Source organism: Ranitomeya imitator, chromosome 5, assembly GCF_032444005.1.
Source record: "Ranitomeya imitator isolate aRanImi1 chromosome 5, aRanImi1.pri, whole genome shotgun sequence".
NCBI classification, from domain to species: domain Eukaryota; kingdom Metazoa; phylum Chordata; class Amphibia; order Anura; family Dendrobatidae; genus Ranitomeya; species Ranitomeya imitator.
The window spans coordinates 565,692,737-565,714,824 of NC_091286.1; the positions used below are offsets into that span (position 1 = coordinate 565,692,737).

At 44.5% G+C, this 22,088-nt stretch overlaps 1 protein-coding gene across 1 annotated transcript in view; it reads right to left on the reverse strand.

Moving 5' to 3' along the window:
• Positions 1-22,088, reverse strand: part of CROCC2 (ciliary rootlet coiled-coil, rootletin family member 2) — a 186,488-nt gene that overhangs the window by 158,742 nt on the left and 5,658 nt on the right. The window contains exons 3-4 of the mRNA XM_069726780.1: positions 10,931-11,089; positions 9,555-9,638 (exon numbers count right to left, since the gene is read on the reverse strand). Coding sequence (XP_069582881.1) covers positions 9,555-9,638; positions 10,931-11,089 — 243 coding nt within the window. The remainder of the gene's footprint in view (positions 1-9,554; positions 9,639-10,930; positions 11,090-22,088) is intronic.

The window sequence follows — 22,088 nt, forward strand, 5'->3', positions numbered from 1 at the left end:
ACGATCTCTCTGACCCAAGAGTCTTTGACTGTAGAAAGCCACATGTCCTGAAAAAGAAGGAGACGTCCGTCTACTCTGAGAGAGTTACCAGGTGGAAGTGATCAGTCATGCGAAAGAAAATGTGATGGATCTATTTATGGATGATCTGTTCTGTACGGTCGCCAAAAGGGAGGTGGTTTGCAAGAAGGTCTCTTCCTTACCTGTGGAGTGGATGGCTTGCCCGAACAGTGCGATCCTTCATATGAGGGAAATTGGCGAAAAGGAACAAAAAGAAAAAATCCTGTGTCTAGCAGGAGGGTGCTTGGGTCTGAGCTGGGGAAGTATGGTGTTTTTCCCGCCAGTAACCTCCCATATGATCTGGTCTAATTTGGCTCTGAATAGGTGAAAACTTTGAGATGGAAGGCTGGTGAGTGAACTTTTAGATGTCGAATCCACGTGTCAAGCTTTGAGCCATATAACCCTGCAAATGGCTACTAAGTTACTGAAGGCTTGAGAAGAACAAGTGGCGGCATTAAGGAAAACCGAAAGGAATTATTTTCCAGTGTGGGCAATCTGGTCGGCCAAGTCCGCCATATTGCCACGAGGAGGACTAGCAAAAATACCTTGCTGTAATTGTTTAGCCCAGTCCGAAAATCAATTTTGACTCCCATGTAGCGGCAAAAGCTGGGCACAGGACTGATCCTGCACTTTCGAAGGCTGACTTAGCCAGAAATTCCATGTGTCAGCTGGTGGGCTCCTTAAAAGATACTCCATTGGAGGGAGAATAGTTTTGGAGGATAATCTGGATACTAGGGGAACCACAGCAAGAGATGCAGTCCAATTCTTGAGGAGCCTGGGAGGAGAGGGATACAAAATATTCAAATGCTTCCTTCTCTGGTATCATTTGTCTGGGTGGTCCCACTACTTTGATTGGACACCATCAAATTCCTTATGGTTAGAAACAAATCTGGGGACTCCTTTAACCTTTTTAAAACAGACTGAATGGTTCGATGGAGGGGAATCAATGTCCTTGACATTAGACTGTTGACCATGTCCTTCAATTTTGAAGCCTGGTTGGAGTCCAGATCAGAATCGGACTAGGAACTGTGATCAGACTCTAGAGCTCCGAGTGGCTCAGGAGAAGGAACGAGAAGTGGAGCCCAGCATAGAGGCGGAGAGGGAGATCCAGTCTCCAGAAGAAGAACTTGAACAGGTCTGCTTCTTGGATTTCTTATGAAAACAGAATGATGAGGAGTGGGAAAGGGGTCTGACAACCTGAGAGGTGATCAGAGTTCCAGAATCGGAAGGCAGGTTAAGCAGATGGTCCAAAATGGAGACCAAAGTCTGTGAGACCCTGGTTTGGTAAGCGATGGACTGAGAAAGAAACATGGCCCACATTGGGGGAGAGGGAGCATTCTCCTTGTGGGCAGTGGGATGCTCCTGGGAAACATGAATGCGGAACAGCAATAGAGAAAAAGAGTAGATGACTGACCCTAAGGAAACTTTCATTTACATGACACACAAGCAAAATGCATTATAGGAGGAGCAGGGGGTCAGAGAGCACTCACCCTTAGAGTTAGGCAGGATAGGGAATAGAAGACCTGGAGGAAAAGAAGCTGCTGAAGAGGAGAGTGCCATGCTAGCTGCATTCAGAGGTTACCAGATCCGGGAGCAAAGAGTGGATCCACGGCATGTTGCAGCGAGACCCAGTGAGGTGACACAGTGTGTGGTTCTCGAAAACAATGATGACATGAGAGACTAAAGGGATGGGGCTGAGAAAAGGCATATAATTAGTCTGTGCAAATCTGATTAGCTGGTAATAAGAGGCATGCTGATAGGCGGAAAACAGGGGCGGAGCAGAGAAAACACATGAGAAGAACAGAAGAGTGGGCCAGGGAGCTGCACCATAGTGTTGAAAGCTGTGTGCTGAGGCTGGAGGTAATGAAACAAGGTGGGTGCTGATCCTGCTGGTGAACTCAGCCGTGAACAGTGGAAAGAAGGAAATGATTTATCAGGCACAAATGCCTGAGAAATCCTTTCCTTCTTTAACATAAGAAGAACCTGTGCGCTGTCGACTGGAGGAACGGAAGGTTGGGTGTGACCTCACCCAAATGGCTAGGCAATGGCAAATTTGGGGCCTAAATTACTAAGGAAGATCGTAGTGGGGGCAGGGTCATGTGGATCAACGGAGCTCAGTCAGAAAGTCCTAGGGAAGCAAACCAGAGCCCCTATTGCCTGCGAAACCTAAGGGGAAAGGGGCAAGTAACTTCTACTCCCTGAAGATGAAGTCCAGCTCCACTTCACAGAAACTGTAGAGATATCGACAACCTCTGGAAGCGCTACCTAGGACATTGTGAACCGTCTTTAATCCTAACACTGTTTTACTATGGAGAATGAGTGGGCCGCAGGGGGAAGGCAAGGACTGCCCACCTGGTCACCTAAATGCTCTAGGGGATAGAGACATGGCGGGGAGACCAGAGAGGGTACCGTGTGACAATTTCCACAATGTTCTCTCGGTTTTAAAGTGGGATAATAGAGTAAGCAGCTACACTCTGTTGCCCTAGTCACAAGCTGTATCTGAAAGAAAAAGGAAAATACTTAACAAAACCTTAGGTAGAAGGTCTGCCTCCTAATGACAAGCAAAACCTGACTAGCTTCGTGCCAGTTAGTGGTTGTAACCTGCTGAGGAAGAGCCAACTTTTTGCCTAGTATCAGTCTCCTAGTGACAGCAGCATACACCAATGGTCTCCTGTGTCCCCCAATGAACCGACAGAGAAAACAGAATACCCAGGGGAGCAGCGGAAATAAAACAAAAACTGGCCATTTTTGACCTGGTGACAAATCCTCTTTAAGGCTATGAGCACACAGTGCGTTTTTGATGCGTCTTCGCTGTGTTTTTTCCACTCGGAAATGGGCCAAAAATGCTATAGTATCCTTATTCAAGCTAATAATCACTACATTTCCTTGAGTATTTGCAGTGCATTTTTTTCTGCAGCATGTCAATTCTTTGTGTGTTTCTGCAGCATTTTTCACCCAATGACTTCAATTGAGTCAGTCAAATCCGCAGCAAAAACGAAGGTACAGTATAAAAATGTTTGCGGATTTGATGAGTTTTTGCTTTGCGTTTTACCAGCTTCCTATGGTGTTTCCCAAACTGTCATCTGTGTGACAGCGTGGGAAACACCAGTACGGTTGTTCTTATTGGTGGTAACGCTACCGCCGGTAAGACCGTCGGTCAGAGCGATGCGGGGTCATGCTTTCAGATGTCAGCGTGACCCGGCAACTGTGACTGTGACCCATTGTAATGCTACAATCGGTAAGACTTTCGGTCAGAATCCTCCGGGATCATGCTGTCAGATATCAGCAAGACCCCGCAGCTGTGACTGTCACCCGCAGCAGTGACATGCAGAAAAAGCTTACCGCCGGTCAGCAGGCGTGGGCTGATGAAACTACTGCTCCCATCGGGCTACGTGTCTGCTGTCACTGATAACAGTGACAGCAGGTGCCGCTGACGGGAGTTGTAGTCTCATCTGCCGGTGCCTGTACTCCCAGTTGAAAAAAAAAAGTAAAATAATTACATACACATTCAGATAAAACTAAAAACCCATTATACTCACCTAACGCCAAATCCACGACGCCCATGTCTCCTAGAAATAATCAAAAATAATAAACCACAATATACACACTGGTCCGCCGTAGTCCACATAATCCTGAGTGTCCCATGGTGATCTCACATGTAGAACTGTCACATCGGGAAATGTGACCACTTTATCCGGCCGCCGGCGATACACTAACAAGAGGTAATCGCTCCTGCAGTGTATCACTGAGCTGCCGTGAGAGAGTTACCCAGAGTTCATCAGCCCCGATGCTCTCACTTACGGCACCGTTGCGTGAGAACTTTTTCACAGCAGCTCAGTGATACACTGCGGGAGCAATTACCTCCTGTCAATGTATCACCAGCTGTCTTTGAGAGTAGTCACATCGGTTTTTCAACGCATCCGCTGCCCCATTGTAATGTCCGGGGAGGCGGGGGCGGAGTTCCGGCCACGTCGCCCAAAAAAGCGTTACATGGAACTTTTTTTGTGCCGACGGTCCGCCAAAACACGACGCATCTGTTGCACGACAGATGCGACGTGTGGCCATACGTCGCAAATGCAAGTCTATGGAGAAAAAACGCATTCTGTGGGCAACTTTGCAGGATGCGTTTTTCTCCAAAACGACGCATTGCGACGTAGGCACTTTGATGGAAGTGTGAAAGTAGCCTAAGTGATGAGGGTATCGGGCTGACACCTTTTCATTACTATGCCTAGAGCTAGGTGTCAATGACAGCTGCTAACACCAAGCCCAAATCCCATTCCCCTGCATCAGTATGAAAAAGGTGGTGTTGAACCAAGAAATTACATCACAAAACTTTTTTTTTTAAATATCTTAATTTAGCGCAAAAAAACATTCATTGCTGTACAAATACGCACGCAAGCAAAAATGCGTCAAAAATGCACCAAAAATGTACGTTTTTTCAGCAGTGTTTTTCCTCCCACGAGATGCAGAAACCTTGCAGAATTTTCTGCAACCAAATACTCAACGTGCGCGCATAGCCTAAAGAGAACATTTCACTTGTCATAAATATCTTTACATTTTTTCTTTATGTAAATGTTACCTTATGTAAACGCATCTACAGCATTTTTCTGAATCTGGCATATTCTTTCTTTTGTTTCTGTCCCTCTTTGTTCCTGAGCTATAGCCCTCTCTTCACTCTATATATTGCTAGTCTTTTTATCCAATTGGGCATGGTTTTCAAGACTCACATAGAAAATAGTTAAGAACAACACCCACTTGGCTATGAAGACTATGTTCATACAGTGAAGAGGGAGCCATATCTCAGGAACAAAGAGATGCGAGAACAAAAGAAACACATTGCCTGATACAGGAGAAAAGCGGCGTTTACTCCAGGTAAAAAAAAATAACATAGTTATGGCAAGTGACAGGTCCTCTTTAAGTAATGGCAGACCCAGTTTATTGCACTGAACCCTCAAAAATCTATCTATTTATCTATCCAGATGTACTATTTTCTATAAAAGTACCTTAACATGCTACTTGTTTACTTTAACCCTTTCATGACCTGTGATGCATAGGTACATTATAGAACGTGTCCCTCCCTCCGTCCAGAGCCTGCATCTTTCCCATCACATGACATCTGATTTGCTGTCATGTATGCCCCTAACAGCTGCGGGTGGAATCGCGATCCATCTGTGGCTGTTTACATGATAAACGCCGCTGTCATCTCTGACAGCGGCATCTAACTCAAGAAAACAGGATGTACATCACAAAATATTAAAAAAAAATATCTATATAAAAATAATTAATCCGATCGGTAAATAGCATAACGAGAAAAAAAAAAAAAAAAACAGAATTACTTTTTTTTGGTAGCCGCAAAATTGCAATAAAGTGCAATAACAGGCAATCAAAATATTGTATCTACCCTAAAATGGTATCAACAAATACGTCAGATTGGTGTGCAAAAAAATAAGCCCTAACAAAACAATTGTGGAATTGTACTTTTCTGCAATTTCGCCACACTTGGAATTTTTTTTCCCGTTTTCCAGTACACTATATGGTAAAATCTATGGTGTCGTTCAAAAGAACAACTCGTCCTGCAAAAAAAAAGCCCTCACATGGCCATATTGGCGGAAAAATAAAAACGTTATGGCTCTGGGAAGAAGGGGAGCAAAAAATGGAAACACAAAAATGGAAAATCGGAAGGTCGCGAAGGGGTTAAGGCAACCGGATAGCAGGCCTTACTATATAATGTTAGGAACGCTGTCTCGGACTTTTAATAATGTTTGTAATGAGGTCTTTTTTAGGCTATGTGCATACGTCAGGATTTCTGGCAGAAATTTTCCTGACAAAAACCGGACATTTCTGCAAGAAATCCGCATGCGTTTTTACCGCGATTTTACCGCGTTTTTGATGCGTTTTTGACGCTTTTTTGTGCGTTTTTCCCCAAATGCATAGAATTGCGGGAAAAACGCAGAAAATCTGCAAAAATAATGAACATGCTCATTTTTTTACCGTGATGCGTTTTTTTCGCAGAAAAAAACGCATCCATGTGCACAAAACATGCAGAATGCATTCTAAATGATAGAATGCATAATGTATGCGTTTTTAATGAGTTTTTATAGCGTTTTTAGCGCGAAAACGCACATAGCCTTAGATTCAAGGGATTATTTATTTACTGTACAACTGAAGTTTAACCTTGGTGCGCTGATACTCGGAGCGCAGTCGCTCATCCATGCACATTACTGGTATCACGACTATAGCGGTGTGATTAGCAAATCACCAGTGTGGAGGGCATCAGTGATGAGGAGTAATCTGCAACGTGTGCACATAGCCTTACACACAAGTCTTGCTGTCAGGTTCCTTTTAAAGGTTATGCACACTCTAGCACATTTTTTTTCCGCTTATTTGCTTCCAATGCAAAGTTAAACAACCTTCTAACTAGCCATCATTAAAACATTTCTACCAACTGCAAAATACTGATGCAAACAGTCACTCACAAACCTAGGACATAGAATTTTGTTCTACAGTATGTTACACAATTTTAGTGTTAGGACTTTCAATTGTGAGGACCAGAGTTGAGCGAATTTTTCAAAATTCGGTTCCGATTATGATCAGCGCCAAATATTTGCCAAACACAGCCAAATGCCATTGGAGTCAATGGGGGTAGAAATGAACGAATATGTTCGGAACCGATCATCAAACATAAATTTAACATGAATAGGGTACAAATATGGCAAATTCAGATTCGGCGACCGATTCCTAACATATTCGTTCAACTCTAGTGAGGACCCTTGACGTTGGTTGCGAGCTTCCATATTTTGGCCAAAATATCGACCTATACCTCATGTAATGTATTTATCTTACACATTATTTTTCATTCTTTTATTGCACTTTTTTCCATTTTTATGCAGCCAGGCCCTTAGTGTTGGTTGGGTGAATTGAGGCATCTGTCTTCTGGGGTGCTCTTGTACTAGTCCCCTTAGTGATATAATAGTATTGGCGTCATCAATAGGCTATAAGCCAGACTCTGTATCACACGTAACTGTGTGACTGGCGTCCAATGCAAGCTCCATCTGGGTGCATGCTTAATACTACACAGACACCCCCTCCATGATTAGGAGCTTTGTGAGTGGCTGTTTGCATCAGTATTTTGCACCGGTGCTGCCTCCGCCTTTATCATGCTGCATTCTGTTAATGCATTGATAATCTGACCTGGTGTTGGGAAGGTGGTATCTTTTCTGAAATGTTTTTTTGAACTTTTACTCTATGTTAGCCAGCTATATGTAAATGCAAACAAGTTAAAATTTATCAGAGCTCCGGCTCAGTTCTGGCCACTCTCTGCTCTCCCGCTCCCAGGAAACAGATCTCCACAGCATGGACGGGGAGAAGGAAAATTCATATAGCCTAAATAAGTGCAACATTGAAGCTGTGCTGATATTTGAGCTAACGAATATAGTAGTAACCTGGATACACACTGATTTCATATCCAGCCTATATAACTGGGAAGGACACTCCCATAAGAGAAACATATGAAACTTAGATGGATATGCAAACTGCAGGGGGTCTGAATATAAAGTTTACAGACTGGAGCTTTACCAGTTTTATTAACTAAAGTTAACCACTAATAAAAAAAAAAAATATATATATACATACATAAATCACTCTTCCATGTCAAAGGAGTCCAAAGCCTTTAAAGGGAACCTGTCAATTTGTAGCATCTAAAGTTTCCCCAGTATGCTGTAAGTAATGCAATGTGCATCAATAACACATTTACTTTATTAGAATCGCATGGTTTCTTGTGTTGCCACACTTGCTCAGTGGGTATTGGAGGAGCAGCGCTTGCACAATGTGTATTTGGGGAGCTGCGCTTGCACATTGCGCTCACAACTGCACTGATCACAAACATTTATAGACTGTGACATTGAAGCTGGGAACTACAACCAGCTTCACTGCACACATGCACACTTTGCGCAAGTGCGGCTTCCCCAGTACATATTGCGCAGGTGCGGCTTCCCCAGTACGCAATGTGCTGCAACACAATGAACACTGCGCAAACGCAGGATTTCCAGTGACGTCGGTGAAAACCAATGAGCATAATTCAAATTGCGTGAGGGGGACAGCCCTGAATGAATGCAATGAAGCACAGCCCTATTACTAAACGAGCAGGTAAGATATAGCTATATAAAGTGCTTTTTGATAAAGATTAAAGCGGCAATTTTAATTTAAAAAGGTGCTAATGACGCACATTTCATCACTAACAATGCACTGGGGACATTTTAGATGCTACAAATGACTTGACAGGTTTCCTTTAAAGTAGGTTGTCTTTACTGTACACTAAAAAAAGAGCATGGATAGCACCTCCAAAAAATCATACATTGATCTAATGCCGCTAGGCAAAAATATATATTACTGAACATGAGATTCTTAGTTTAACTGTCACAGGTTTAACGCGACAGAGAGGAGCCAGAATATTGCAGTGTCTGATTTCCCCTACTCCTGCACTATTTTGAAGCCCATTACCTTCATATTAAACGGTGAAGATTTCTTTTAGCAGTGCAGGGGTTAATCTGCTCAGTTGAGAGCTCTTGAAATGTTTCCTGCAATTAGGCTCTCAGCTGTTCACTGTTGGCCAATCCCCTCTCCTACGTATTCTGGGCCCTGGCAAGCACTCATTGCCAGAGATAGCTTCATGCTGCATGGTTAGGAGATGGTGGTTTGCTGTTTGAGAAGGAGTTTGGTGGATTTATCTAAGACTGATGCTACGTCTTGGTTGTGTGCTAATTCCCTTGCTACTGTGGGTTTTACCCTATCCTCCACTCCACGGTATTTACCTCTGTTGTTTGTGTGAATATATTTGTATGGTTGGTATTTTCCTTTATCCCTGTTTGTATTGCATTGTTAGTCTGGTTGGTGTATTAGGGTACACTACTACTCCCCTCTTTCCTGGGTGAGGGAAGGGTACAGACTGAGGGCAGATTCAGGAGCTAAGGCAAGGTACATGGCCACGACGTCTTCACCATCAGAAGTAATCCATGGAACCGGGTGAGCTAGGGTGCCCCTAGCGTTAGGGACTGGGATGCAGCCCCTGGTCCTGAGACACCCGACAACAGAATCGTGACATTAACATTCTTATCAGACTGTATGATACACACTGCCACGTCATGGCGAACCTCTCAATGGGTCCTGTATGAAGCTCACTGTCATGTCATGGCAAACCTCTCAGTGGGTCCTGTATGAAGCCCACTGGCACGTCGCAGAAAACCTCTCAGTGGGTCCAGTATAAAGCCCACTGGCACGTCACAGAAAACCTCTCAGTGGGTCCTGTATAAAGCCCACTGGCACGTCACAGAAAACCTCTCACTTGGTCTTTACTGTGTGATACATTTAAATATATAAAAAGGATCTACTGGAGGAGGCATTTGATATGATATTCTAGACTAATGTCTAAAGTTTTTTGTTTTATTTTTATCACACAGCGTGATCCATACATTCTCAAGAGGAGGCTGCCCCTCACTTACCAATAATTTCTGCTGCTCACTTTCTGATGTTTTCTCTAGGAGTTGTTGCTCCAGTTCCCCACACCTACTCTTATATTGTAAGACCTGCAGAACAAGTACAAGACTTAGACAAAGTGATGGATAAGACAGAAATTGCATATTTTAGACAAACATCTTTGCAAACTTTACTTACTAAATATTAGCTGCTTTCTACTTTGGAGTTACGCTATATTTGCAGTATATGTCATAAATGTTTGACGGAATTTCAAATCACTGAAATTCACCTATGTAAAGAACGTGGATCCACTGACCCAGACTATTCCTAATGAGGCAACTAACAGTAAGAAACTCCCATAGATCTGAAAGCAAAGAGCTGTCTTCACAAGAGGCCACCTCTTCATTTTATCCCGGCCAGAATCCAGTAGCTGTCATATCAGGTGGAACACAAGTAGGTGGGTGGGCCACAGATATGTATTCAGGTCATAATTAGTCGATTGTGCATTGATTTCGGTAGGTAAATGATCTACTATCCAATGCACAGATAGTGTCTATATATACACATATAGTTCGATAAATGCACTACACACCAAACCATCCACATAAAAAAGAAACACTGGAGGCAGCACACCAAGAGTATACAAAAGTTGATTGACTATTTGTTAGTCAATTGTGGTGACGTTTCAGTTCCATTACATGAACAATATGCTTGAAAAAGGTTCACATACTGTAAATGAAATATCGCCACAATGGGCTTAAAAATAAACATAAACAACTTTCATGCACTCTTTTGGTGTGCTACTCCTAGATCTTTTTATATTTACGTATATATACAGTATAGATAGATAGATAGATAGATAGATAGAGTGAGGAAAATAAGTATTTGATCCCTTGCTGATTTTGTAAGTTTGCCCACTGACAAACACATGAACAGTATATAATTTTAAGGGTAGGGTAATTTTAACATTGAGAGAGATAGAATATCAAAAATAAAATCCAGAAAATCACATTATATAAACTATATATATTTATTTGCATTTTGCAGTGAGAAATAAGTATTTGATTCTTCCTGACATGTGCACAAACCTCATCATCAACTACAAAAACATCTGACTGCTGTACTTGCCAACAAGGGTTTTGCCACCAAGTATTAAGTCTTGTTTGCCAGAGAGATCAAATACTTATTTCTCACTGCAAAATGCTAATAAATTTATACAATGTGATTTTCTGGATTTCATTGTTGAAATTCTATCACATAATGTTAAAATTACCCTACCCTTAAAATTATAGACTGTTCATGTCTTTGTCAGTGGGCAAACTTACAAAATCAGCAAGGGATCAAATACTTATTTCCCCCATTGTATATCATAATATTTATCTGGAACTGAATTGTAACTCACCTTATTCTGCAATCTCTGCACCAACTGGGCCTGGCGCTGCTGCCCCTCTTGGTAAGCAGATAATTTACGTTTATATGCCATCTCCTCCTCTTGGAAGTGATGTTTTAAATCCAGCATGGCTTCACTTTCTCCTGATCTTTGCATCTGACGTTTTTCCAGCTGTAATTTTTAATAATAATAATCTTTAAGGGCTAACATATTCCGCAGCGCTTTACAGTTTTGCACACATTATCATCGATGTCCCCGATGGGGCTCACAATCTAAATTCCCTATCAGTATGTCTTTGGAATGTGGGAGGAAAGCGGAGAACCCGGAGGAAACCCACGCAAACACGGGGAGAACATACAAATTCCTTGCCGATGTTGTCCAAGGTGGGATTAGAACCCAGGCAAGGCTGCAGTGCTAACCACTGAGCCCCCGTGCTGCCCATAAAATATATCATGGATAAAAAATACATACTATATAAAAATTATATATGATTGGATCTGAATCTTTTCAGGCAATTATTTGTTTTACCACCAAATAAAATATTTCAAGAAAAGGCAAAAACAATAAATATATATTAAAAAAAATTGTATTAATAAAAAAGTCTACAATAAAAAAACAGACACAAAAGGACATACTGCAATAAAATATAAAAAATGGCAGATGTAGGTAAACTATGATCAACATTTGAGCATCTATTGTACTAGTATAACAACAATGCTTTAGGGTACAAAATTTTGTTTTTATTTTTTTTCTAATATCGATTGTATTTTTAAGGATTATTACTTTATTGACTGTACATTTTTAGCCTCCCCTCCCCCTTTTTAATCAACTGCGTTGTTCGCAAGGACCACATTTAATTATTTTGATATTTGATTTACATTAATACAGTCATGGCTTAGCTAGTTCCTCTCATTTTTAATATTTATCATGTGTTTTTTTTATTTTACCCTTTTTCATTAATAAAATGTTTTGGAATATATATTTATTGTTTTTGCCTTTTCTTGTAACATATCATTTGGTGTATATTCATATGGTATTCCATGCCATTTGTTGTTGAATATTTGGAAATCTTATTGGTATTTTCTTGTAATGTACGTTATACATTTTTCTTTTAACACTCAACGTATGTTCTATAATGTAAGTTTTACCAGTTTTCTTTCCTACAGTGTATGAAGACAATGTTTTGCATACAATAGACCAATGAAAACTACTACATACACAGTTGTTTTCCCGATATAATCCATGTCAATCACTGAAGAAGAAGGGAATTAAACAGGTTAAAGGGAACCTGTCACCCCCCTCAGGCGTTTGTAACTAAAAGAGCCACCTTGTGCAGCACTAATGCTGCATTCTGACAAGGTGGCTCTTTTAGTTATGATGCCTGCACACGCTGAAATAAACGTTTATAAAATGTGCCCCCTCATACCGTGAAACCGTCCCGGAGGCGGGACTTTCCTTCCTAATCAGACGCAGCACAGCCATCACTCCGGGCCTGTGCGCGCCGGGCGCCGCCTCCTCTTGCTGCATTATCGTTCCCGGCGCATTAAGTTTTTTTTCGGGCATGCGCAGTTGCACTGCCTCTCGTACTTACAGCGCAGGTGCCAGGAACGATAATGCAGCAAGAGGAGGCGGCGCCCGGCGCGCACAGGCCCGGAGTGATGGCTGTGCTGCGTCTGATTAGGAAGGAAAGACCTGCCTCCGGGACGGTTTCACAGTACGAGGGGACACATTTTATAAACGTTTATATCATGCCCTCAGCTGCAGGTTCGGTCTCTGCTGTGAAGGGAGACCGGCACCTTTCACACAGCTCCACTGGTACTACTCACCCTGTCCGTGGCTCCAGACGATCAGCGGCTCCTTTCTCTGCTAAGAACCTGCATCCTCTTGGCAGGTCTCCTGGAAATGCTCTTAGGAGGCGCGCCCCGCTTCCTGCACATACTTAAAACAGCAGAGCACCTGTTCTCTATTAAGGCTCTCTGTGCTATGATGCTCTGTGCATAAAAGGCATCCTCCCATTATGGGAGGTGCCTGGACAATGTGTTCATTCTATTGTTTATGGCCCTCTGCTCAGTCCACACTCTGCTGTGCTCTGCTCTGCAAAGTGTAGTTTACTTTTGGTTTTCTAATCCCTCTGTCTCCTTAGTATCCTCCGCTGGCAGTTCCCTATTCTGGATCCTTCTGGACTCCCCGGTTTCCACTCCAGGCTGACTGAGCTGCTCCTCGCAGAACTATCCTGATATTGCTGCTGGCTGGATCAGCCTTTCCGAAACTACACAGAGCTTCCAGGATCCTCTTCACTGATAGAGCTTGAATTCCACCGTCTTGTTTATATGGTCTGTACGGGTCGTCCCTCTGGTACTGCGGCATTTAGGCCATCTGGTGTTGTGACGGGGGAATCCCTGTATAGGGGTACACCTTGCCCGGTGCTCCACTATGTGGTTCAGTGTTGTGGTCCAGAGGGTTCTTCTCTCAGGCACCTCTTTCTGTTTGTTTAAAACTTCATTTTATTAAATACCTTTGCCTTTTGAAGCCATTCTCCTGTCTCTTGTGTACCGGGTATACAGCTGCCACTGCTCCATCAGTGGTCTAGTGAGTCCACTATATTTCCCCATGCCCTGTGGGCGTAACAGTTTGTCCAGGCCATGGACTCCACTGATACCCGATACTCAGTTCAGAGAGAGCTGGCTACGCTTTGTCAGGACCAGGATCAGCTAGTTTCCTTCATGCAAACTCTGGATACCCGCTTATCTACTCTACAGGTTGCCGAGTCCACCAACATGACACAGCTAGCAGAGCTCCGTCTGGAATTCAATCGCCAACTTGAGACGCAGACCCGCTTGTTGGACTTCATGACCTCTGTGGATGACCGGTTAACTAAGGTACAGCATCTGACGGTTGAGCCCACCATGAGACCCTGTCCTCGTCTCTGCAAGCCTCCTCGTTACTATGGTGACCCCAAGTTGTGCAGAGGATTTCTCAACCTATGCTTGCTGCATTTTCATTTTTTGCCTCAGCATTTTCAGACAGACATGGCCAAGGTGGCTTTCCTTGCCTCTCATCTGGAGGGAGAGGCTTTAGCTTGGTTCAACCCCCTAATGGAGCGGAATGATCCCATCGTGTCTGATCTGCAGGTATTCTTGGACACGTTCCGCAAGATATTTGACGAGCCTGGTCGTGCTACATCTGCCATGGAGTCTCTCTTCAATCTGCAACAGGGCTCGCTCTCGGTCGGTCAGTATGCCATCCGTTTCCGCACCCTAGCTTCGGAGCTCCAGTGGACCAATGAGCCTCTGGTCGGAGCCTTTCGGCGAGGGCTATCTGGAAGATTTAAGGATGAGTTGGCAGTCAGGGACCTACCCAAGACTTTGGATGATCTCATATCCCTCGCCATTCGGATTGACCTGCGTCTTCAGGAGCGCTCCAGAGAGAGGATCTTCGAGAAGCAATTTCCACATCCAGCATCTTCTTCACCGAAACCCCGGTTTCCGCCTTCTCATGCTCTTGTCTCTGGGGATGGACCCATGGAGCTTGATCGCGTAAAGGTGAAGAGGAATCTGCAGGAGATGCCCACTAGAAATCCGTATTGTTATAGCGGATGCTTCGCTCCCGAGCAATGCAGTGGAGCTGAGAGGCCGGAAGAACTCTTCCGCCTAGGACAGGTAAGGGAGGTCTCCCTAAGTGAGAATGATTCCTCTCCTCCACTAACTATATCCATACAGGTGATCTACGGAAAGGTGCGGTTCTCCGAGATGGCCTATCTGGACTCTGGGTCTGGTGGAAATTTCATTCAAGAAACTGTGGCCAGGCGGTTCGGGATCCCAATCATTCCTCTACAGCGGACCCAGTGCATTATCTCTGTAGATGGAAGACCCCTGAAGGATTCCATTCTTGGCATCACCGAGGAGGTGGAACTTCAGATTGGAGCACTCCACAGGGAGAAGATTTCTTTCTATGTGTTACCGAATCTTTCTCCACCATTTCTACTAGGTCTTCCGTGGCTGCGTCTCCATGAACCTGTCCTGGATTGGCTGTCTGGGGATATCCTTCGTTGGGGTCAGTCCTGTTTCGATCACTGCCTCAAACCGGTTCGGCCTGGTTCTATCCTGCGGCCTCCTGCAGCTTTACCCGGGTTACCTCGTGCCTACTGGTCCTTCGCAGATGTGTTCGACAAGAAGGAAGCCGAGACTCTTCCTCCTCACAGGCCTTACGATTGTCCCATCGATCTTGTTCCTGGATCTTCTCCGCCTCGAGGTAGGATCTACCCTCTTTCTCCCACTGAGACTCAAGCCATGACCGAGTACATTAAGGAGAATTTGGCTCGAGGGTTTATCCAGAAGTCCTCCTCCCCGGCTGGAGCTGGATTCTTCTTCGTCAAGAAGAAAGATGGATCTCTTCGCCCGTGCATCGACTATCGTGGTCTCAACCTAATAACTGTAAAGAATAGATATCCTCTTCCCTTAATTCCAGAGCTTTTTGATCGTCTTCGAGGTTCCCGAATTTTCACCAAGTTGGATCTCCGTGGGGCTTACAACCTCATCATGATACGATCTGGGGATGAGTGGAAAACTGCCTTCAACACGAGAGATGGTCACTATGAATATCTGGTGATGCCCTTCGGCTTAAGCAACGCACCCGCCGTCTTCCAAGAGTTTGTCAATGACGTATTCCGTGACCTGCTCTATGTTTGTGTGGTGGTGTATCTGGACGACATCCTGGTGTTTTCTCCCGACTTACCAAGTCACAGGAGGAATGTTCGTCTTGTTCTTCAACGATTGAGGGAGAATCGTCTCTATGCAAAGTTCGAGAAATGTCTGTTTGAACAGAGGTCTTTACCCTTTCTTGGCTACATCATTTCCGATACAGGTCTCGAGATGGATCCAGAGAAAGTCTCTGCCGTGCTTAAGTGGCCCCGACCTGAGGGAATCAAGGCCATTCAGCGGTTCCTGGGATTCGCCAACTATTATCGGCAATTCATCCCTCACTTCTCCTCTTTGGTAAGTCCACTCACTGCCTTGACCTGTAAAGGTGCCAAACCTAAGGATTGGACTCCTGAGGCTGAGTAAGCTTTCTCCTCCCTCAAACAAGCTTTCTCAACCGCACCGGCCCTGCACAGACCAATGATCAACAAACAGTTTTTCCTTGAAGTGGACGCTTCGTCATCTGGAGCCGGAGCGGTCCTCACACAAAAACTGCCTACCGGTAAGATGGTGACCTGTGGTTTCTTCTCTAAGGCATTCTCGCCCTGTGAACGTAACTACTCGATTGGGGATAGAGAGTTACTGGCAATTAAGCTCGCCTTAGAGGAATGGCGATATCTGCTTGAAGGCGCAGTTCATCCAGTCATCATCTACACTGATCATAAAAATCTGTCCTATCTTCAGTCTGCTCAAAGACTCAACCCTCGCCAGGCTCGTTGGTCTTTATTTTTTGCTCGGTTCAATTTCTCTCTCCATTTCCGTCCTGCAGAAAAAAATATTAAAGCTGATGCGCTTTCCAGGTCCTTCCTGTCTGACGACCTTGAAGAGGAGCCTCAGCATATCATTGAACCGTCCAAGATGATCACGGTGGCTCCAGTCAAGCTATCGCAGCCCCCTCCCGGTAAGACCCTTGTAACTGAAAGAGACAAGAGGAGAGTTCTACACTGGGGTCATTCTTCTAAGCTTGCCGGACACGCCGGTCAAAAGAAGACTTTACAATTAATATCTCGACACTACTGGTGGCCCACCTTGCGCCAAGATGTTTTGGACTTCGTTGCAGCCTGTCCCTCCTGTGCTCGTAATAAAACACCCAAGAAACTGCCAGCCGGTCGCCTCCTCCCGCTACCGATTCCGTCTGCTCCCTGGCAACACATTGCCATGGACTTCATCACAGATTTGCCAGCATCATCTGGTTGTACAGTAATCTGGGTTGTTGTGGACAGGTTCTCCAAGATAGGACACTTCACTCCGCTATCTGGTCTCCCTTCTGCTCCTAAACTTGCGGAGCTCTTCATTCTGCATGTCCTTCGGCTTCACGGACTTCCACTGCACATTGTCTCCGACAGAGGAGTTCAATTCGTCTCCCGATTTTGGCGGTCCCTCTGTAAGCTGTTGGAGGTCACCCTGGACTTCTCCTCGGCCTATCACCCACAATCTAATGGCCAAGTGGAGAGAGTGAATCAAGTCATCACCAACTATCTGCGACACTTCGTGAATGGTCACCACAGCAACTGGGCTGACCTGCTGCCGTGGGCGGAGTTTTCTTACAACAATCATGTTGGTGAGTCTTCCTCTAACTCCCCGTTTTTCATTGTTTATGGACAGCATCCTAGGATCCCGACTCCATTGCTTCTTGCCTCCGGCAATCCTGCGGCTGACTCCCTGGCCAAGGACTTCACAAAGGTTTGGACTGAGACCAGGACCTCTCTGGTGAAGGCATCGGTTCAAACCAAGAAGCATGCGGATAAGAGACGTCTGGATCCACCACCTTTTCAACCAGGAGATAAGGTATGGCTGTCTTCTAAGCACATCCGTCTTAAGGTCCCTTCTTATAAGCTGGCTCCTCATTTCATCGGTCCCTTTGAAGTGCTCCACCGGATCAATGATGTGTGCTATCGTTTGAAGTTGCCTGCCTCCTTACGGATCCATAACTCCTTTCATGTCTCCCTGCTGAAGCCAGTTGTTCTCAGTCGCTTTACCCAGGATCCAGGTAATTTTCCTCCTCCTGTCTGTTCTGAGGATGTCTATGAGGTGAAGGACATATTGGCCATGAAGAAAAGAGGGGGCAGGTCGCTCTTTCTGGTTGATTGGAAGGGATATGGTCCTGAGGAGAGGGCCTGGGAACCCGGGGTTGAACATTAATGCCCCGGTCCTTCTTAGAAAGTTCCTGGAAGGTTTGAGGAAGGGGGGGCGTAAGGGGGAGGGTACTATCATGCCCTCAGCTGCAGGTTCGGTCTCTGCTGTGAAGGGAGACCGGCACCTTTCACACAGCTCCACTGGTACTACTCACCCTGTCCGTGGCTCCAGACGATCAGCGGCTCCTTTCTCTGCTAAGAACCTGCATCCTCTTGGCAGGTCTCCTGGAAATGCTCTTAGGAGGCGCGACCCGCTTCCTGCACATACTTAAAACAGCAGAGCACCTGTTCTCTATTAAGGCTCTCTGTGCTATGATGCTCTGTGCATAAAAGGCATCCTCCCATTATGGGAGGTGCCTGGACAATGTGTTCATTCTATTGTTTATGGCCCTCTGCTCAGTCCACACTCTGCTGTGCTCTGCTCTGCAAAGTGTAGTTTACTTTTGGTTTTCTAATCCCTCTGTCTCCTCAGTATCCTCCGCTGGCAGTTCCCTATTCTGGATCCTTCTGGACTCCCCGGTTTCCACTCCAGGCTGACTGAGCTGCTCCTCGCAGAACTATCCTGATATTGCTGCCGGCTGGATCAGCCTTTCCGAAACTACACAGAGCTTCCAGGATCCTCTTCACTGATAGAGCTTGAATTCCACCGTCTTGTTTATATGGTCTGTACGGGTCGTCCCTCTGGTCCGGGTACTGCGGCATTTAGGCCATCTGGTGTTGTGACGGGGGAATCCCTGTATAGGGGTACACCTTGCCCGGTGCTCCACTACGTGGTTCAGTGTTGTGGTCCAGAGGGTTCTTCTCTCAGGCACCTCTTTCTGTTTGTTTAAAACTTCATTTTATTAAATACCTTTGCCTTTTGAAGCCATTCTCCTGTCTCTTGTGTACCGGGTATACAGCTGCCACTGCTCCATCAGTGGTCTAGTGAGTCCACTATATTTCCCCATGCCCTGTGGGCGTAACAGTTTATTTCAGCGTGTGCAGGCATCATAACTAAAAGAGCCACCTTGTCAGAATGCAGCATTTGTGCTGCACAAGATGGCTCTTTTAGCTACAAATGCCTGAGGGGGGGTGACTGGTTCCCTTTAAGCAAAGATTTGAAGGACTGATGTGACTTAGACAAGGAAACAGATGTTTAGGCTTTAGAGAAATGCGACGGATTGTGTATGTGACTTGAAATAGACGGGAAAAAGATATGGGCCCTTAGAATGATCAGACATGCTGGTTTATTTGAGACAAGTGTATATACACCTTTTTTTTTACCTTGTACCATGTGTCCTGGAACTGTCCCTGTAAAATGTTGCTTTTCACATGGGGCATTTGCAAAAAGCAGTGATATGCACACAGTTGTATACAGCTTAGCTTTATATCTGGATTAAATACTGAGCGTTCATGTCAAATATAGAGTAAAAGAACATGTTATTTTTCAATTAAAAACAAACAGATTCTCATTTGTCCACACACTCAACTTGGCTGTTCCTAAATGCCTGCCTACACACTCGAGTGTTCCATGTGCTATCCAGGTTATCCAACTCCTCTGTTCCACGTACTCTCTAGCATATCCAGCTCCACTGTTCCACGTGCCTTCCAGGGTATTCAGTTCTGCGGCTCCTCTTGCCATCTCACATATTCAGCTCCTCTGTTTCATGCCACTACAAGTGCCGACCTACCTATCCAGCTCCACTGTTCCACATTGATTCAGGTGCCAACCTGCATATTCAACTCAGCAGCTCCATGTGCCATCCGGCTTACATACTGCTGTACCTTGCTGCACCAATTAATTAGAATTGTGCTGCTCATCCAGACCTATAGCTGGGCAATAACCACCTAGGGAGAAATAATAGTAAATACTTATACCCACTTGTATCCCAATTTTAGGGGTTCTTCTCCTTTAAGCATTCTTCTACAAGGAATTTTCAATTCACTGGTGGTAGTGCTGTGGCAGGATTTGTCTTTAGTGATCCAAACTATCTGCACTAGATTCTTCTCCTTATAATCTTTAGGCTTCTCTGTAGATGTTCTGACTCTAAGGGCTCATGTGTGTGGCCATATTATGGTTCTATCTAAGCTCTAAAGAAAACCAAATTTTTATGGGGCACTACTGTATGCCAGCAGGTTTTAAATTTTATATAGTGGCATATGGTGGTTTTTTTAACCCCTTCGCATCAGGGAAGGGGTGAAGACCCTTGACGTGGGTTGCGAGCTTGCATATCTTGGCCAAAATATCGACCAATACCTCACATATTTACAGTTAGGGCCAGAAATATTTGGACAGTGACACAATTTTCGCGAGTTGGGCTCTGCATGCCACCACATTGGATTTGAAATGAAACCTCTACAACAGAATTCAAGTGCAGATTGTAACGTTTAATTTGAAGGGTTGAACAAAAATATCTGATAGAAAATGTAGGAATTGTACACATTTCTTTACAAACACTCCACATTTTAGGAGGTCAAAAGTAATTGGACAAATAAACATAACCCAAACAAAATATTTTTATTTTCAATATTTTGTTGCAAATCCTTTGGAGGCAATCACTGCCTTAAGTCTGGAACCCATGGACATCACCAAACGCTGGGTTTCCTCCTTCTTAATGCTTTGCCAGGCCTTTACAGCCACAGCCTTCAGGTCTTGCTTGTTTGTGGGTCTTTCCGTCTTAAGTCTGGATTTGAGCAAGTGAAATGCATGCTCAATTGGGTTTAGATCTGGAGATTGACTTGGCCATTGCAGAATGTGCCACTTTTTGGCACTCATGAACTCCTGGGTAGCTTTGGCTGTATGCTTGGGGTCATTGTCCATCTGTACTATGAAGCGCCGTCCAATCAACTTTGCAGCATTTGGCTGAATCTGGGCTGAAAGTATATCCCGGTACACTTCAGAATTCATCCGGCTACTCTTGTCTGCTCTTATGTCATCAATAAACACAAGTGACCCAGTGCCATTGAAAGCCATGCATGCCCATGCCATCACGTTGCCTCCACCATGTTTTACAGAGGATGTGGTGTGCCTTGGATCATGTGCCGTTCCCTTTGTTCTCCAAACTTTTTTCTTCCCATCATTCTGGTACAGGTTGATCTTTGTCTCATCTGTCCATAGAATACTTTTCCAGAACTGAGCTGGCTTCTTGAGGTGTTTTTCTGCAAATTTAACTCTGGCCTGTCTATTTTTGGTATTGATGAATGGTTTGCATCTAGATGTGAACCCTTTGTATTTACTGTCATGGAGTCTTCTCTTTACTGTTGACTTAGAGACAGATACACCTACTTCACTGAGAGTGTTCTGGACTTCAGTTGATGTTGTGAACGGGTTCTTCTTCACCAAATTAAGTATGCGGCGATCATCCACCACGGTTGTCATCCGTGGACACCCAGGCCTTTTTGAGTTCCCAAGCTCACCAGTCAATTCCTTTTTTCTCAGAATGTACCCAACTGTTGATTTTGCTACTCCAAGCATGTCTGCTATCTCTCTGATGGATTTTTTCTTTTTTTTCAGCCTCAGGATGTTCTGCTTCACCTCAATTGAGCGTTCTTTTGACCGCATGTTGTCTGCTCACAGCAACAGCTTCCAAATGCAAAACCACACACCTGGAATCCACCCCTGACCTTTTAACTACTTCATTGATTACAGGTTAACGAGGGAGACGCCTTCAGAGTTAATTGCAGCCCTTAGAGTCCATTGTCCAATTACTTTTGGTCCCTTGAAAAAGAGGACGCTATGCATTACAGAGCTATGATTCCTAAACCCTTTCTCCGATTTGGATGTGGAAACTATCATATTGCAGCTGGGAGTGTGCACTTTCAGCCCATATTATATATATAATTGTATTTCTGAACATGTTTTTGTAAACAGCTAAAATAACAAAACTTGTGTCACTGTCCAAATATTTCTGGCCCTAACTGTATATGTATTTTTTCACTTTATTTTTCACGGTGCAGTCAGGCCCAGCACGTTAGGTTTTGTATACTGGGGTGTCCACATGGGATGCATTTAGATACTGCTGGGCAGCCCGCCTAATCGAATAGTATGGGCGTGACTAATAGGCTGAGACCCAGACACTGTGCATTACCTACATGTGAACAGCGCCCTATTCAAGCTTCTTTTGTGCAATCATATACTGAGCAATTATCCCCTCCATTAGTTGGTAGGCTGTGAGTGATTGTCTTATTAGTATTTTGCACCTGTGTTGCTGCCATCTTTGCTACATGGGTTTCCTACACCCTGAGAGACACCCTGCATTTGTTGAGAGACCTGGGCGGGGAAGCACTGCTGCCCCTTTTTCTGCTGTATTCTTTAATATTTGTAGGATTTTAGTCGTCTTTTTGTGGCTTTGCTGTTAA